Source organism: Amphibalanus amphitrite, unplaced genomic scaffold (genome assembly GCF_019059575.1).
Source record: "Amphibalanus amphitrite isolate SeventyFive unplaced genomic scaffold, NRLGWU_Aamphi_draft 000369F_arrow, whole genome shotgun sequence".
Lineage (NCBI taxonomy): Eukaryota > Metazoa > Arthropoda > Thecostraca > Balanomorpha > Balanidae > Amphibalanus > Amphibalanus amphitrite.
The window spans coordinates 40498-60502 of record NW_024881863.1 but is presented as its reverse complement, the minus strand read 5'-3'; the positions used below and the strand labels follow the sequence as shown (position 1 = coordinate 60502).

The 20005-nt window shown below is 46.9% G+C and overlaps 1 protein-coding gene across 2 annotated transcripts; it reads right to left on the bottom strand.

Annotated features, from left to right (window-relative positions):
* Positions 1–1086: 1086 nt before the first annotated feature.
* LOC122389707 lies at positions 1087–19367 on the bottom strand. Of its 2 annotated transcripts, none has more exons than XM_043381992.1 (5): positions 18989–19367; positions 8548–8692; positions 7621–7806; positions 6169–6297; positions 1087–2143 (listed from the first exon to the last, which is right to left on the bottom strand). In XM_043381992.1, the coding sequence occupies exons 2-5, from the start codon at positions 8665–8667 to the stop codon at positions 2069–2071; spliced, it is 510 nt and encodes a 169-aa protein (XP_043237927.1). In that variant the 5' UTR covers positions 8668–8692; positions 18989–19367; the 3' UTR covers positions 1087–2068. The 2 variants fall into 2 exon arrangements, with proteins under 2 accessions (XP_043237927.1, XP_043237926.1); XM_043381991.1 differs by having other exon boundaries at positions 8548–8689; positions 18989–19127.
* Positions 19368–20005: the final 638 nt, after the last annotated feature.

Here is a 20005-nt window from a genome sequence, read left to right as displayed (position 1 = left end):
AACTTATTTAAACAAGTTATTAAACTTATTACAACAACTTATTTAAACAGAAATAACGATGCGGTATTATTCATCAATTAGGTATGAGTTTCCGAAATATTATAAAACGAATTATTTACGCGGTATTTGGGTTGTTTAGTCCAGATACCAAAGCGTTTGCGATGCATTTCATTTATTTACCGGTATAAATTCGATTCGATTCGACTGATGTTCAGCGTAAGCCACAGTGAGCTACCAAAGCACGTTCGGAATTTTCAGGATTCTGCTTTTTCGTTTTTACGAGAAAAGAATTAACACTTCCGTATAAACAAATTTGCACCTACATACCTGCAAATGAACCTACCGATAACTTTTGAGCTGCAATTGCTTTAATTTTCAGTACAGTTCACCGAACTACACACAAGAGCGCGTTAAACAGAACAATACCATTTGACGGTTTGGTTCCCATGCCGGGTCAAAGGTCATGGGATCGATGCCAAATATTCGCCGAGGTCACTGCGGGTCAAGGAACGTGCGTGGTGTTATAGGGGAAGCTCCCTTCACAAGCTCCCTTCCCTTCATCCGGTGTCTAAGACAAGCACGAAAGGAACCCCGCCACGCCACTGTAGCCATTTAGAGCCCCTGGTAAAATGCACAGGCGTATTGGTTGGCTGACAGTGAATGCTAGCGATGCCAAAAGCGGCACTCGTGAGGATTCATTGGTGCTCGCTGCGTATCCTCTGTAAAGCTCTAAGTTATTCATAGTTAAGTATGCTTGCATGTCTTGAATCGTAATGCAACGGCACAGGAAGGAGATACCTACCGCATGCACCGCGTGGGAAGAAGTTGAGCCAAGACGCTTCGATGTTCAGTTACCCAAGAACGCATCACAAACACAATCCCCTGCTGAATGCTTCATTTGACTGCAGTGAATGCCATACCTCACAACGTTTTCCCGCCCTGCTTCCATTGTGCCAGACGGACATATCACTCGTTGATATTTAAATACTGTCATACCTCACAGAAGCGCGAACCCGCTTTCTTTCATTTCACCTCCATAGCATAAAAGCCGATGCCATTCGCAGCGTCTTTTAGACAAACACACGCTGGCCAAGCATCACGGCAGCTTCCTCTGTGTATTTGTCAGTATGGCGTGGTGGCGGTTACAGCGACGATCGAGCTCAGCGGAACACTACACACTACGCTGCGCTCTAGTACACAATACGCTGCGCACTATTCACTAGCGAACCATCTAGTCACACAGCGTCATGCCAGTCAGACGACTGGCGTAAATCGATCAGCAGCGCAGGAGCACATCACGCAAAACCACACGAGGCTAGCATATGAGAATCAATTGCTGGCAGAACGCTGAAGCTTGGCTAAAGCCCCAATTCAAGAGCCCTTCGGTCTTAAACCGTTACTTTGCATCCTCTGAATGCACGAAGCAGCGCAACGAGACGAAACGGTGAGGAGCCTGCCCTCTCTGGGTCACTGGTGCGTTTTTCAACCTCGTGCATTACACGCTGGGTCACAACATTGAGTAGATAGTGTACAACGCGGTAGTCATGGCGCTGGACACTTAGGCTTTACGGATGGATTTTGGTCATTGCAAGGCACGAAAGAGGTATTCGAGAAGAAATTAGATTTAGATCTTCCGAGCATTGTACGTTACGTAAGCATGACCAGTTATGCGCAAATGACGACCGGTACAAGCACTCTTGTGGCCTTAGCCCGGTAGACAGGACAGCGGTCAGGCGATTTAACTCGCTCAGTAGGCACAGTGCACACTGTAACTAGGCGCATTAAGTAGATAAGCTTCGGTTCCAGTTGCAGAATTTGTGCGCAGCTCGGGCGCTCGCAGGTCATCTGCACAGCACATTTAAGTTATCGCTGTAAGACACTGTTAGGTCCTCCAGCGGAATACACACGAGACGACACTGAAAAATGCATGTCCATCGGCGCATACTCGCGAGCTCAAACAAACCGAACTTCTAGCGAGCGTGAGAGCCTGGTCTTCTCTGGCGACCGCTGCGCCCTCTGTGATGGACCTCAGACAGTAGTTCCGACTAGCGCCGGCAGGTGGCAATGCTTAGTGAAGCCGCCAGGAGCGCAGGGCCATGACGAAGGTGCACAAATAGAGGAGAGAGTTGATCAGCCCGATCGACTGCGAAACAAATATCTGTTAATATCCTCGAAATATGTCAACGATTTCGTTACAATTCTATTCAAAGATTCATCAAAGGAAAATAAGAAACGGCAGCTACCTAGATAGCGGGCAAATAGTTGCCCTACATAATATCATTTTTAAATAAGATCATTTTACGTATTTGTGCAAACAATCCTCTATTCTATTCTCATACCATTTTTCTGATGTACCGTCATAACAAAAAAATCGTGAGTATGTTACTGTCATCAAGTAAAAATATCACTGTCGGGACAATTACAAATAATTGGAGACATCAACAGAAAGTTAGAACGAAACCACATTTATCGAATCTGAATTAACTGAAAATAAAACATGCGGATAACAATACAGGAAACATAAAAAACATTCAACATAAAACACGCATGCATAGCCGGCACGTACTCACGTCTCACACATTAGCAAGTTTTATGGCATGCAAAAATCAACTGTTAGTCACATCAAGCCAATCCCAACACCAACAAGAAATCTTGCAAATGCAATGATCGAAGCAATCTCAAAATGCGTAACCCATAAATTTGAGGGACTGATAATTCAGACAGTAACATCAACATACTGCAGAGCCGTATTAGCTTTCGTCGAACTTGAGCTTTAGCTCAGATAGAACATAATTTCACTAAAATAATTTAGACGGCATACCAAAATATCGGACTTCAAAGTCGTCCCAAGGCTCGGATGTGACATTACTAGCATAAGTGACAGGCAGACCTCTAAATATCGCCCTACTCGAACAGAGTACACAGCGAGCCAGCACTGCGGCCTATGCGTTAGTAATCGTGCAAATCTAACCGACGGGTTTGTTTTCATTGTAGGCCTGGATTAAATATCCATGAATTCATGCACCGCGCAAGTGAAGGAGTGACTTGAATTTTCAAAAAGAAGCAAACGTAATCTATATTATGAATTATTTCATTTAAATAAAAGCATGATAATTTCATTATTTATCTCTTATGTTCCCAAGACCGTTTATTTTTATTTTATGGGAGGTTGCACCAGAGCTTTACCGAAGCCCTCGTTCGACTCACCGCCGCTGCCAGTTTCGCGTGGTAGCCCGGCTCGAGAAATTTGTACCCCACGTTTCTCTCTCTGATTACGCTGAGTGTGAGAGCTGCAGAGAGCAGCAGCAGGAACGTCTCTACGCCGTTCAATAGCACGTCCTGCGGCCGGCGCGGACCAACGGTCAGACCAGCGCGGACCAAAGGCCAGACCAGAGCGGACCAACGGTCAGACCGGCTGGGACAGGATCTGGTCGGGCTGGGTCAGGACGGATCAGAAAAGGCAGAGGCTAGGTTAGGCTAAGTTAAGTTATGCTGTGATATGTCATGACGATTCAGACAAGAGCAGGTCGAGGTAGTGAGAGAAGGGCATGGTTACAGATACAGGTCAATTAGCAGGGTATTTGACAAGGTAATTAGGGTTAAGTTGGATTAAGGTGGTAAGCCTGAGAAAGGATTGCGCCCGAATGATTGATTTTTTCCTGGGATCTCTGACTTCCACGAAGGCCAAAATCGTCTTCAAATATCTGCCACACTTTTGGGACAAATTTAGAACTTTCTTTGGAAATATCCCATCTTGACGTTTCCCCTCGTACAATGATTCCGACATCTGAAAAATTTGACTGCCATGCAATACTCCAGGCAGTTTCCAGGTTAAAATAAGTATCTTTTTCCTATCCCCACCTTTTCCTCATTTTTTGTCCATCTTAGTTGACTAGCTAAAATAGCATGCAGCTGGGGCATTCCACGATAGATCGTACCAGGCCCGTCACCCTCATCTCTCAGATTTTAATGAAAATCGGTCCTAGGGGTAATCATAGGCCCCAAAGACGCCTGGCAAAATATCAGACTTCTCAGATCAAAACTTTTTGAGTTATATTGCATTACATTTTTTAACTTCGGTATGTAACGGTGAGTCTGATGGCCTATAACTCAAGAACGGGTTAAGCAACCAACAAAAAGTAAACAACACTAAGCTTGCGATGAATCAAAAATTGATATTACTATTTAAAAATTCCAAAGAAAAAATTTCATTGTTGAGCAAAAACCTTAATCTTTTTTCATTTGCCTCTAATGACTTTTGGGACCAAAATTTTTCACATTTTTATTTTTTCAAAATAATCTTCATGTCATTGCAAATCGACATGCAAAAAATTAGAAAGGTGTTCTTTCTATAAGTTCCTCATTTTCCCGCCAATAAAATGGGTTTCGGAGGGGTTGATACGACCCCAGCACGCCGTTTCGCTTCTAATAGAGCTAGAGCCTCGCGGAAAAAACGAGCGTGTGTGCCGTTACAAGTCGCAGCGATTGGTACCCGATTTTAAGGTCTCAGGTTAACCGGTAGCGTCTGAGGTCAGGTCACGTGACTGAAGTTACGGGTTCGGTTTTTAGTAAATAACTTCGCAAAAAATGGCCGCAGAGCCGCAATTTTGGCATCATTGTGTTCGCCTAGCTCAGGTGCATCGAATGGTATACTTTTTGCTAGAGTGAGGTCAACTTAAGTAGTTGACCTCGGGTCAAGGTCAGGTCAGAGTCCCTCAGGTCACGAAGCTGGGCAAAGGGTATCATATGGCATATCATTCGATTCGGAAGGTCTTCCCGAGTCCATTGGTGGCTTTTCCGACTCTCTAGCTCTATTTGATCGGGAGTTATTGACGAAAAACTCGTACGACCCTAGTGACGTCATAAATGACGTCACGCAAGGTTAACAATGCAAAAGTAAAGTATTGGACTTTGCAAGGAGTGCATGAAATCACAATACCATGTACGTGGGATAGTTTTAGATCATTCTCGGCGCCAAAATAACAGTTTTTTATATTTCCCCATTGATTTATTACAGTGATGTCACGTGACCGACCTGACCTCATGTAACCTTGAAAAACTCCCAGATATACAAGTTGTGAGACCTCTGGAGGACACCATGTATGCGTCCTGTAACTTTCATCTCGGACAGCTATGGTCATTGGCGTCAAAAACAATGTCAGAACCAAACAGTCTTTTTCACCCTCGCGCTTATAGGAAAGAGGGTTGAATGAACCCTCTTTTCACTTTTTTTTCAGATGAATCAGACTTGCATTGAAATTTCAGTAACCCGTGATGTCACTAGGCAGCTTTACCACGCCATTTGTAAGCTCCCCTCCCGAAATCACTATTCGAAGCCGTTATCGTGACGTAAAATAAATACATTTATAGAAAGAACACCTTCCTAATTTTTTGCATAGTACTTAACAATGAGCCAAATATTTTTTTAAAGAAATAAAAATTCAAAAAAATTTGGTCCCAAAGTCCAAAAAATACAAATGAAAGAAAACTCGATATGTCATATATCAAAAATAGCGTATTTTTCGAAATTTCAAAAATACATATTAATCTCTGTTTCATTGCAAGTTCAATGTTATATAACATTTGGCATTTAAATAATCCGTCTTAGAGTTACAGCCCGCCAAACTTAGCGCTGCAAAGCAAGATCCAAAAAATGTTATACACCATAACTCAAAAAATACTTATCTGAAAAGTCTGAAATTGTTACAGGTGGATTCAGAGCCCCTGATTACCCCTGAGACCAATTCTCGTCAAATTCCGAGAGATGAGGGTGTCAAATTGGAAAAAAAGTGGTACGATCTATCGTGGAATGCCCCAGCTGTTACGTTAGTTATTAAAGTGCAACAGCAAATAGGTAGATCAACCATGCCACACAAAAGCATTAAGCGGATAATCTATTATTTCGGTGTTTAGACTAAGTGCGCCAGTAGATAAGCGTGTTTCTTGAGTCCTGAGTACTGCGAGCCAAATCAGCAAGCCGTCCAGTAAGCGTCTCATGCTATCCAGTATCCATAGCCACACCTCCACCAAACTAAACCCATTCGCTCTCACAACAAATAAGCAGAAAAAACTTAACCAAACTAGAACACCACCACCACAGTGCGCCTTCCGAGCGGGGGAGGGGGAGGGGGCGGGGGAGGGGGCGGGGCGCCGGGTCGGGGGTCGTACCGCGGCAGCTAGTTTGGGCTCGTAGTTCCTGTCCCGGTAGCGATAGACGGAGTGGTCCGTCAGCTTCACGATCAAGGTGATAGAGGCGGCGCAGAGCAGCAGGAATGCGATGAAATGGTAGACAACCTCCTGCGGGAGACACGGCGGGGAGCAGCGCGGCGTTACTAGCCGAATGGAGGTAGAAGAGACAACAGTAGAGCAAAACGTGGAGACATAGGCGTAGGAACAGGGAAGGCCGGGGCCATGTCCCCCCCCCACTTTTTCAGCTATTTTTTAAGGAAAATCTTTATTTTTGATTTAAATACAAAACCAAGAGTAGGAAATTGTTCAGCAAGGTGAGATGAGCAAAAAAAAAAAACTGCATATAATTTCTTCATATAACATATAATTTCTTCATTGGAGCTCTCACTAAGTGACATTGATGTTTCGCTGCCCCCTCCCCCTACACACACTTTTCGTGAGGTTCCCACGCCCATGCGTTGAGACACTGTGGGGTGATTGAGACTGCCGCGAGCTGATGCAAGTGTACATCACCACTTGCCAGCCGAGTGGGTATGGGGGATACCACAGCGGGCACTACAGAACGACGAAGAGGGTCGCGGAAATAGTCGCCAGAAGAGTGCCCGCTGGGAACAGCGGTACTGAAGTACAAGGGCACCGCGTGGCGATGGGGATGGCATCGTGAAGACACGAGACGCTACGGAGACCATATTTGATATATGTAGAGCATATAGCAAAAAGCGCCGCGAACACAGCTACGTGCCAAAACACCCGGGAAGTCTACCTTCGTGTTAGTTGTGACATAACTCAAAAGACGAGATCAATGCTATGTATGTATGGCTGGATACCCATCCATCTCCTACACTGCGTATCGTAGGCTATGAGGGTTTATTACATAAATAACCCGACACTGACAATTTACGGTTTGTTTTGCCCATTATGTGATCATGTCCAAGGAATGCATTAGCCAGATCACAGTCACGTGACCGGTCGTGTGTCCGTGTGTGTGGCGATACACCCCACCACGTGATGATTAGCCTGGAGGGAGGACGTTCGGGCGATGGACAGAGCGGGGATGAGAGAGAGGGAGGGAGTGGACTGGGTCGGGCGGATAGCACACCGGCTGCATGTCAGTGGCGATATGGGCTGGTGTAAACAAACCACAAGTGATATATGCAAAGGGTATTAGGACTTGCAATCCAAAGTAAAGAATGTAGATGCAATCTTATACATGATTCCGATTAAAAGTAATAAAACAAAACGTTGAGATTACCTACTTTCAAGAATTATCGTAACCCTAGACAGGTTAAAAAGGCGAAGTAATAATTTCCATCTTAACTGTAACGATGAACAATATCAAACATTCCTTCCATTGGAGCCTTGCCTCATTCACGCATATCTTATAACGAGTGAAGGAGCACACACAAAAATCCTAGACAGTTCACCACTTACAAAGAACGTCCTGGGTAGAATGGAAGCTGTACCGATGCTCAAGAACATGGAGAGCACAACGCAGAAGGTGGTGATGAGTGCAAATACTGCCATCAGCAGGAAGAACATATCAGCACGGAATTCGTAGCTGTTGACGAAGTTGGCCATGTGGTGGCCCATGATGCCGACAGTGATGATGCCACAGGCCTGTGGGGAGATCAGGGGTGTGAGACAGTGACATCACAAGGTGACAATACGAGGTTAACATCATTAGACTAACACCACGAGGTTGAAATTGGTGGTTTGGATGCTGATGATTTTATTTACTGAGATGATTATTTCGTAACTTTATTGAAATATCAAGGAACATCAATCACAATGAAATATTAGGGATATTTTCTGGACGATAAAGAACAAACAAACAAAAACAAATCAATTTCCAAGAACAGTCTGAAAGCATACGAGATAAATCATTAACATAAAACTGCGAGAGTAACGTCAGCGCTACAACAAAGGATTCCCTTCGGAGAACTGGCCGGCGTAGCTGTCAGCACTCAGCTCTATTGATTTTGCCTGTTTTCGCCGAAACTGGCGCGGTCTTTGTTGTGGATGGTGTGCTTCTTCGGCTCCGGGTGGGAATATTGTTGGGAGTTGAGATGGAGATCGTGGCTTATAGCTAAAGCTGCTACACAAAAGATCACCAAATCATTAGTAAGAGCGTGTTGACTGTAGCACCTGTGACTTATGTATTTAAGATCCCCAAAAGAAAAACTGTTAGAATATCTATAAAATCAAAGAAAAATGCCCAAAACAACAAGACCTTATTCATCTTATCGGGTACCCATTCATGAAGAAGCCACTTCAGCTCGCAAATTCGACGCGTACGATTTGAACAAAACATGCAGCGTCCCCCATCGGCATTTCGTCAAATCTTCTGTCACAACTCACCAGCTGTAGCAGTTTGAGGATTCCCGGGCCGGTGGTGAGGACGCCCGTGTTGACCACAAAGGCGGTGCCCTCATGGTGCGTGGTCGTCACCGTCCTCTGCACAGTAATCGAGTGTGACATGTCGGCCAGCCACGCAGGTCACCAGCTGAGACAGAGAGGTGCAGATTACGGTTAATTAGAGCGTCACACAGAGGGACACATGGCCGTGGAGCAGAGGTCACATGGCGAAAAAGCAAATAATTCGGTATGTGGGAGAGACATGACATAGCCGGGGGCGTACAGTTCACCATTCGCCTAGCGAAAAAAAGAGGGTTACGTTACGGTTATGGAAGGCGACAGGTCAAAGCGCCGAAGTTACGGTAGCAGAAGATGGTCCGTGGGCACACAGCTTGAAAAGCGATCAAAGTGGTATCTCAGCTCGCTGACAATGATTGGTGTAGAAGACGCCGTGAATAAAAACACAGAATAGCGTACGTGTGAAAAATCGCTCGCTGTCGTTGACCAACTTTTCTTGCAGCAGACTGCTGAATGGGCACACGGCAACAGTCCATCTAGTTGGGAACAAACAAAAAGTGGCACAAAAACGACCTGACGAATGAGCGAGCGAGTGCTATTCCGGAGGAGTTGGCAGTGTAGGAGGCGGCTAATGGTTGTCGGTCAGACTAGAGGTGGAGCCAGAGGGTGCGCCGGAATGTCTTTAGTCGGTATAATGCATGAATCAGTACACAGGTAAAATAAATAATAATTTCTTCTCACCAAGTTCAAAGTTGAGTGAACAGATAGGCATTCGAAAACAATTATGTAATCATTCCAAACATTTTGAAGCTTGCGCATGCAGCCATTGTCTTTTTGAAATGTGTCGCACTTAGCAAAATATTTCCAAAATATTCTATGAAAATGGATCGAATGTAAAAGGCGTGATAATGTTAACGTCTGTTTTTGTTTTGTTATGAACATTTATCCAAATATATTATTTTTATTTTACTAACTTATTTTTCCTCCTTTTTTTCGTCCTCGATCCGCCGCTGTTGCTGCGTCAGTGTGGCGAAAGCGGGCGCCGTTTCGCTGGAAGGACCACTTTTCAAGGACATCAGGGATGTCCTTCTCGGGTCTCTCGACAGTTACGGTCAGATTCCTATCAAAGCGAATATCTTAAACCTCATAACTCCAGCAGCCAACCGTCCCTATTCTGTCGCTCAGAATAAAGCCCGTCGATGGGATTTGTGGGACACCGGAGGACACCAATGCTGCAGCAGATAGGTACATACAAGCTAGTGATGAATCGATAACGAATAACGTCTCAAACCATAGTGCCGTAAATAGCAAAAAGCAGCAACAATCCATACGGGAAAGGGATCCGAGGAAGCGAGGAGAGGATTCTGTAAACATACAAGGTCATGATATATTGTTTGGCGGCTTACCTATACCTAAGCTATCCGCAACAAACATTATCAGTTTTGATAAGAGGATGTCCTCTGTACACCAGGCGACTGCCGACTACTGCCCCGAATAACCCATCAGTGCGCTGGGTCCATCACCCACTGAGGCGTGGCTCCCAGACGGCAACAAACAACGGGCAAAAAGTTCGCCGAGCCAAACCAGGTCACCCGCGCGGGTGGAGACTGAGGGAGGGAGCGGCTCTTGGAACCCAGGGCGGAGATATAGATCTCCAATAGCAGCTCGGGGAAATAGCGGCAGAAAGTCGATCGATAGAACCTAGTGGATTTCTTTCTAAGACATTCACCCGATAAGCATGCGCACATTTCCTCTCAATATGTCTCTCCTTTTCCCTAGTATACTGGACTTATAATGACCTCGTTCCACCTGAGGGACCAGGTCAGTCGGGACCAGGTCAGACGGACTCCCCACAGCTGCCGGCTCGGAGCCAGTCCAAACACATAACGTGCCAAAAGATAAACAAATATCAGCTCCCGCGTCCTAGCCTGCCGCCGTCATCACCAGTTGCCCTCTGTGAGGAGCGATGCGTCCCATGCGGCAGGTTAGACTCAGCAAGACGCAGTAAGCAAGGGGACAACAAGAAGTACAGGGAATGCTGTAGAAGAATTGTATGCATAAGGAGGATTGACTTGAGGTTTGAGTGATCACTCTAGCCCCGATGACGAGAGCTATTAGGTAAAAATTTCACTGCATCATTCGCCAATGCCCAGTCGGCCATGACTGTCCAAGTGTCCAAAAGGCCAGAGGTCACGCCGTCCGGTGACCTCTCCCCTCCACTCTGCGCCTGACACCCCTCACCATCACAGATAGGTCACGTGTCATCGTCCCGCGGGTGACGTCATCGTCCGGTGAGTGACGTCACGTCCTGTGCTGACCACCGCCGGCGTTTGGCTCACGGCGGTGTGCTGGCGCTACCGTTCTTCGCTATACAGTATACAATGCTACAGTGCTGACAGCAGCGCCGCGTGCTAACAGAACACCAGCGCAGTATTGACAGCAGTACCGCCGTTCTGGCGTAGCTGCCATTATGCCAAACGACCTTGCACGTCTGTCCTCCATTAACTCATTGTCAACGCTATTGTTGAAACCGAGCGACAGTCGTTTTGTTTTGGACACGGTTTTAGGCAAGTGACGGCCAGGCTTGCCAACACGAACGAATTACAGTCTCATAACGACTTATATTTAACTAACTCACAACCTAACTACCTATGATTGCCGACAGTGGCCGCCTTATAAAAAAGATGGTTACGATTGGGACACATATTGCCACATGGTGTTCCCAAAAATAAAAAAACTTGTTATAATCGACCATAACAAACGGTATCGCAAATATTGTGATAGGAGCTTCCCTGCCCTATATAGTTACAAAGTCATCTGATGCAACAGGTCATGTATGGTTCAGCACGTCTCCGGTGGCTGGGTACGGCATCACAGGCAGCCGACCGATCGCTGACAGTCACATGGCTAAGGTCAGTTATTTACCATCTGGAAATAAGCTGGCTAAACATTGGTCGCGAATGGAATGCTAGCCAGGAGACCAATTTGACCTTTAGGTACTAGAACTACGACATCAACAAGATAACTAGCAGGACGTACAAAAATTATTGATACCATATTGATACAAACCACATGCAAGGCACGACTCGTATGCAAAATAAACGGGTTGGAAAACGCAAAAGAACGAAGAAGCTCATTTAGCGACACCTGTGGCATTGCTCCTTCCGTCCCTTCCAGCAATCAGCTTATACCGCGACAGCTAACAGTGACACCCGCATACGCAACATAGGCTTTGCAGCAACGGATCAGGGAAGGTTACACCTGTGCCCTATTACGGGCAGATTATGTAGCGGAGCTGTTGACGAGGCGTCACGCAATCCTGAAGGGTGCTGACTGCTATGTTAGTGCTGTTTAGTAGGATGTACGACGGATGAACATGAGTCATACATTACAGATACAGATGTTACACACATATACGAATATATTGTATGAATACCGCTTATAATATTGATTTTAAGTTGCTCGGACACATAATATAAAGTTCAGATTCCGATGCGTTTCGATGCGGCTATTTTGTCGTACTGTTTGACCGTCAAATCATGAATACATACGTGGCTAATACTGACTGGCCAATGTTTTCGCGCAGTGTCACGATGCATTGGGTGACTGGCAATGCTCACTGCAAACACAAACACTAGCGGACGGATGCATGACATCAGCGTATGAGCTCATCCGTCTGACAGTCGCCGTGCGGAGACAGTGCAGTGGGCGGCCAGGACTTGAAAACGCACTCTGGCTATCACCGAGCATGCATAAAAAACACAGAACGATACCAAGACGGCGATAGGTAGCGTCGATCAATTTCTGCACTGTGCGCGGGATGCCACTCCTTTTTGGAATTGACTTCACAAACGTCTGAGGAATTGCTAAACGTGGCTTAGTTGTCTGACCCAAGTGTCAATGCTGTGCCACTATGTGCCTACCTATGCTCACTCAGGCTCCAGCGTGCAACGCATGCCGGCACTAAGTTGCAGAGAGGGGAGAGGGAAGGATGTATGACGCACCACGGTGTAAAACAATGGCCACTGTGTTCTGGAGAACGGGATGGGGTGGAGTGGGGTAGGGGTGTGTGGGTGGGGGAGGTGGGGGGGGGGGGGGGGTGGCGAGCCAGGAACGAAACAGGTAGGTGCTCCGTTACCAATGGTCTGCATTTAACTCCCGGCATTGTTATACACACCACACACCTTTGTGCTCGGCCAGCTATGGAGCTTGGCAGTTGGCTGCCGCAGCCGTCAGAGGTAGGTTTGTTTGTGAACTAAGGGAGGGGCGGAGGTCAAACAGTACAACTCGGCACACGGAGGGATGGTGGAGAGAGGAACTGGGCGGGGCAGAGGATGGGAGGATCGGCGCCGGCGACGCCCCGCCCTCAGCTCCGTTTCCGGATCGCAAAAATAGCACCAGCCGCCGCGCCGGCCGGCCAACTCGCTTACAGCTCAGGCTGGGAGGAAAGACAACGGTGGGGGTAGGGAGAATAGCCGCTCAATGCCACCTGTGTAAAGGTACAAGTTGCCATGTTGGAGATCCATTGAAAGTTAAAAACATGCATATGCTGTAGATGAAGTGTATGAAGTGCTTATCTTCATCTATGTGTAGATGAAGATAAGCGTATAGGATCAAGAAAGGCTTGAATTGAAAACAGCGTCACAAGTTCCTAATGTCAAATTTGCAAAAACAACATGAATCACGCTTCTTCAAAACTTTTGCCGGGCGAAACGCCGATTTGAAATAAAAAGCCCGTTGAAAACTGGGCTGCAAAGAATGTGGGAACTAAGAAAGTAATGACAAAACATGACATTTGAACGGACGGGACAGTGCCAGACCACCTGACTAGCCGCGAACCCCTGTCATGGACCGAAGGACAATGACAAAGCCTCTGTCAGCTTCAGACCGAGGCAGACAGCTGAGACGGACGGAGAACACCCACAGGAGTTCCTGGCTAACGCCACCGTGCCAAATCCATCATGGAAACACATCGCTGTTACAGACAGGAAACAAAGCTGTAAACTAGGAACGCCGGGTTTTCTGACGGCGAGCTGTAGCCAGGAAATGACTGGTGTCCACTCCAGATTGTGTTATCCCGAAGTATGTCCACTGCACATGCTTCGGAGGTCAAAACTCACGAGCTGCGGCTCTGCCCTGCAGCTTCTAGATTAACACAGCACTCGATAGTAGAACAACTGTAATCAAAACGAGGCTTCATACATGAACGAGGTCGTACATGGCAGCGAAGTCACAGCTGGTATATGTAGCGATAAACATAATAGGAGTGTTGTGTGGAATACATCTTGCTCCAGATCATACACATCTGAATGTCAGAGGTAAGGGCACGAATACCTATCTAATTATTCAAAGTAATAAAACCCAAAAGGTCTTTTATGTTTACTTTACCGTCTGCTTCCATCGAGGCGACAAAGATGCCTAAGATATTGCTTTACGGCAGGTCAGCAGCTACGCTTAAGTACGAGCAGAGTTCGCAATTAGTAATTTGCAGAGCGCAACGACCAGAGGGCGTGCACATGTTGCCCGTCCGATGTTGCAACACGCCCGTGCGGGCTGACGCGAGTTGGCCCGCTGCAAATAGACTCCGTGCCCGTTCATACACAGCCCCTTCCACTCGACCCCTGCATTGCAGAAGGGCTGTGGTGGATATAACAGGCACTAGATTGTGCGGATCAAGTGAACATTTACAATTCATTGCACATATGCTAACGTTGATACCTTGATTCAGGTGAATCCAAGAGACACGTGGTCTAGAAAAATATTGGCAGGAATAATGAAGTACCGAGCAACTATAAGTAGATTTTAATTTAAAAAGTTCCATCACCACCAATCCGCGATAAGTCCTGGCCTTGCAGATCATTAACAGCTGATTATTAATGGCTTAGCAAAGTCGCTACCGGAAATTGAAACATCATTGAGCGACCTCCTTCAATTGTAATGATCTGATTCAGGCTAACAGCCCTGATGTCTAGATGCCACTGGAGATAACTGATCATCTACGGCAAATTCGTGATGGGGACACGGCGCATCAGTTGACGGAAACGACGTGCAATTTATCTCAGGACAGGAATTCGACGGGGGCACGACTTCCTGCAGGCTGCACTGCCAACAGCGAGTGGAAGTTGTCTGGCCCGCTGTCACCCCTGCAAGGGCATGACAGACGGATTAGTTGTGAGATATCCATACTACAAGCGCCCCACTAGACTGGAGGAGGCCGTCTCATGGTGATAGCCTTTCTCACTCTTGTGGGTAAGCCGGGAAAAGATAGTACACCTTTTTGCACTCAAAATAGGCATCTTTTCATTCAATTTCGGCGAATTGCATTCAATTTTAGCGATCTCTCTATTCAAAGCAAATGAGAGATCGCTGAAATTGAATGCAATTTGCCGAAATTGAATGAAAAGATGCCTATTTTGAGTGCAAAAAGGTGTATAAGTTGAGGCTACATAATTGGGCCCAAACATAAACGATGCGTGTGTGATTGTGGCAATAATTGTCTGTCTAATGCTAAGCACAACTGCATAATAACTTCATGCAAAGTAAATCAACCACCGGAATAACCATTTTTAGATTCAAAGCACCACATCATCTGCTATTTAACCTTCGCCCCAGTGGGGGGGGGGGGGCATATGTTACCACCCTGTCGCGTTTTTCGCGTGTGAATAAAAAACCGCGGCGGCTTGGGGTAGCTTTTTGTACATTAATTTTGGACAATGTGTGAAATTTTTGACCCCAGGTCATGTCAGGTCAGGTCACCAGGTCAAGTTAACTGACCAAGCCTAAAAAAGTTTACGATCATGTCCAGCCTGCAGTGTTTGTCAGAAAGGTTTCAAACTTGGTGGATTGCATGATGTTATGGGCGCCTACAATTTTTATATCTCGAATTTTTTATATCCGTGACCTAAGGTCAGGTCAGTGGCGTGACCTTACCATTATAAGTCAATGGAGAAAAATGACCCCAAAGCGGCGCTGCGCGCCGCTTGGGGTAGCTTTTTGTACATTAATTTTGGACAATGTGTGAAATTTTTGACCCCAGGTCATGTCAGGTCAGGTCACCAGGTCAAGTTAACTGACCAAGCCTAAAAAAGTTTGCAATCATGTCCAGCCTGCAGTGTTTGTCAGAAAGGTTTCAAACTTGGTGGATTGCATGATGTTACGGGCGCTACAATTTGTATATCTCGGATTTTTTTATATCCGTGACCTAAGGTCAGGTCAGTGGCGTGACCTTACCATTATAAGTCAGTGGAGAAAAATGAAAATGCCTCTAGATCCGTGTGTACGCATAGGAACAGTCCAAATATTTCAGAATCACAATGATTTGGACCACCCGTGACGACCAAGGTGTCGTTTTTGCTGATAGCCTCTAGAAAGGTCATCCGAGGTCATTAGAGGCTACAAACATATTTTTGCCAATAACTCTCGATTGGAAAGAGATAGAACGCTGGGGATGGTCTCATTGTGTTTGTCTTGCCGAGACGCATCGACTGATATGCAACATGACCTTTTCCGGTCAGGTCATGACCTTGACCTGAGGTCAAATTTTCAAGTTGACCTTGAAAGGTCAAATTATAGTTTATTCGATGCGTCTCGGCGAGAGGAACACGATTCTGGCAATAGAAATGTCGTGGCTTTTTTTAGTCAACAGTTATTGTCGAAAAACACTTTTCGTAAAAACAGCTATTTTTTGAGTTTTTGCCCTCTGGAGGCTAAACCGTTGACCTGAGGTCAATTTTGATGATGACCTTATCGAAAGAAGAGTTCAAGAGCTATCGATTGCTCTTCCATGCGTTTTTTCTAGCTATCATAGTTCCTGGGATAAATGCATGTTTTCGGAGAACTATAATGACATTTGGCAAATTTTGATCTTTGATGACCTCCAGTGACCCCAATATTGCTCTAAGATGAAAAATGACCGAAATAATATTTTCAAACGTACGCATTGAGAGCTATCGATTGCTTTTTACCGCGTCTTTCTAGCCCTCTTAGTTTTTGAGTTAGAGGTGGGTGGTAACATATGCCCCCCCCCCCCCACTACGGCGAAGTTGGCTGAGACCGCCACTGGGGCGCGGGTTAATTTAAATATTGACGTCAAATCGACGCTTTGCTGATTACTCACGAACAAAACCACGTCAATTCAAAACGCAGAATCAATCCATGGGTGATCGTACTCGCCACACACGCCACAAGCCCGGCGAATCGAGCTAAAAGAGTGCCAGTCATGGCCCCATTAGTCGTCATGGCCCATTGGCTACCCACTGTCCAGCGTGGTTTGACACTCAGTTGGTTGGGCCCAGGTGCTCGGTTAGTGGAACAGCGAGCTTCAGACACAAAGGTCAGGGTCGACCGTTTTACGCTACGTGCACTGCATGCGGTGGGGTGAGGCGGAGAGAGGGAGGGGTAGGGAGAGGGAAGGAGGGGAGGGGAGAGGGTCAGAGGGGAAGGGAGAGGCAAAAACGACCCGACGAGTCACCTCACCACATTGCGCAACAGTGGGTCAGCGCTGACCATAAATGGGCATGGCGGAGGAGACGGGTCCAAAAGGAGGGCCAAGGAGGTCGGGTCGGTTAGGTATGAATCAGATAACGCTTTTCAAAAAGACACGTCGTATCAATGTCTCGACGTGAAATTCACTGATCAGACACATAGCTAGGCCGTAGAATAATGCTCTAGACTCCGAAACTATTCAAAGGGAACCATCACGGTCTGTTGCAGCCCCGTCAAGGTCAATCTAGTATTCAGTCGAGCTATGTTACATTATTACAGTTTGACCATGTGGCCATGGTCCCGGGTCCGGCTGTAACATACGAAAGCACGAGACTTTATACAACTAAGCTTGAAGTCGTCGCGAACAGCCATGCTACTACAACCTCCTCCCCTAAGTGGGTCGGTCTCGGCGGTAAAGGGGCCTTCTTTCAGGTCTGTGATCTTTCAGGAAGATGTCGAAGCTACATCAGATCACCGGCCCCACGAACTACTGCCAAGTAGGCCACGGAGACGGAAGACACTTATCAACGACAGAACTGGTTCATACTGGACTGTTGGAGCTCACCGCACGGGTGCTGGATGTCAAAGGTGGGGTATGAACCGAATGGTCACTAAAACAACATCGAACCGAGTGATTTATTTAGATGGTGGTCCTGCAACGTGGGGCGGGACGTTTCATCCATTTTTAGACAAATATATCCTGAGTTATTCATAGCAAATCGAAAATGCAGTTACCACTTAGGAGGAATATTTATTATGTTTTGTTTCAGTTTCAGGCTAACTTGATGCAAAAAATATTAATTACAGGAATATCTATCTACAAACATGGGCAAGTCGGGTACATTCGTCGCACATCGGCAAAACGTAGGTATAGCCGGTCAGTTTCACTTGCTTCGTAGTTCAAAAGGTCACTGGGTCATGTGGTCACCTCTCCCGGTGAATCACGTGATACGGTAACATTACCCGCCATGTATCGCAAGGCCAGCATACCGACACCATTCGACACCATTCCACTCATTTTATACCCGTAAACTGTATTTCGCCCTGCTTCAAAAGAGCTGTTGATCTAGATTTTAGCTTATTCCATATCGAGCCAACTGCTCACGCCTAACAAAAGTGTTACTGTCGGGCCACGCTGTATACTATAGCCGGTGGTCGAAGAAGGAAAGGAAAACTGTAGTGGCTGTCCTTGTGGACACGCGACTGTGCTGAGCGTCAACGCGGTAGTATATTGACAGAATCAATCAATAGAACATGCAGGGCGAGAGAGACCAATGTATGTATCAAGGTATATTGTATAAGTGCACACTTCGAGCTTGCAGTAAACCTAACAGGACAGGATGGTGACTTCTGGGCCCAGAGGTCAATGTGAGAGGTCTACGGAGTACAGATCTCACATAACTGAGGAACAACGAAATTTTCAATAATCAAGATATTTGGGGTAAACGTTTCGGTGCAAAAAGAAGTGCGAAATCATTTCTGTAGCCGGTGATAAAATAGGAGATTAAATCAACTGCTAGCCAGTCGCCAGGAAACCCCACGCCGGCATGGCAGGCAGCCACCAGATTCTCCACTAGTAGACAGAGTTCCCATGAACCGCATCACTCGGCGATGATTCGCCTCCTTCGTGGAACGGCACTGCGGTCAGCCAGCTCCGCTACAGCCACGGCCCACGGACACGGGAGCGGTGTATGACGCTCAATATTCCCCAACGCATGACCCTCCCCTGTGCCCACCGGCCCCAACAAAGGAAGCCGGTTCCGGTGGTCACGCGTTGCATTGTCGAGCCGTTGCTGAGCGACGCTAGCCCGACGCCGCGACGTCGCCAGGGACGCTACCAACAGGTGATTTGAAAAGGTGAGCGCTCGCCGCTTCCCGTCGCTGGCTACAAGGACACCGACACTGCCGGCGCGACGGCAAGCCACGCGCTCAAGGGACTCACCTGGAGAAGAAACCTCGCCCGAGGACGCACTGACGTATTCTACGGCGATGGGGGCGTGCCGATCGACCGTTCCAGGACGCGCGTTATGACTACACCCCTCCTCCACGCCTGCGCGCGCTCTGACTAGGCCCGGCGCCGCGGCCACCGCCCCTGTACGGTCTCTGACAGCGGTGCCGCGGCGGCCGCGGCTGCCAGGTCGACCGCGGCTGGACGAACCCCCTGTCACCGACGGCACAGGGCCGAGGTCAGTGAGTCACCGACACTCCAGACGCGTCTGGGTCACGCCACCTGCCATCGCCACCCCTCGAAGGGGTGCTAGAGATCGGCCACCACAGCGTGACCTCTGTCAGGGATCGTACCGTGCATGGAGCGTCCAAGCGCGGTACAACCGAGCCACATTCCAATTAGCCTGGAGTAGGGGTAGGAGCATCCAGGCGAGACGGATCTTCCGGCGGTGGCGCACCTGGTCAGCCCGATGACGCTATTATTACACCACGGGAAGCCATAATGACGGAGCAGGGCACATTGCGGCGAATAAATACGGATATGATGGAACAAAACCCTCGAGATGGGATCGGAAAGGCTAAAGCACGAATTCCAAAATCGCGACATAACAGCAAGTAAACGGTGGAAAACTGGAAAGGGCTCAATCGCACATAAGCTTACTTGTAAGATGTGTCACTTTTGGTACAGGCCACAGGGACACTTAAAAATTCATGGCCGTAAGGGTCCAGTGGCTCATTTTAGGATACCAAAGTCATTCTTAGTTCTTACTTTGCATCACCATATGGCCAATGCCATTTATGCTGAAATATCGAAATTATTGATAGGGTTCGGGCATTGCGCCTACTATTTAAGGATTTTTTTAAAGGCTGTCGTATCGCTTTAAAGGGACCCTCCCACCTTCAAAAAAGTTAATGAATTGGCATGAAAGTGATGTCGCTCGGTTCAGAAAGAGCAAAAATGAATATCTACCAAATTTCATCGAAAAATATTCACCGGTTTTCAAGATATAAG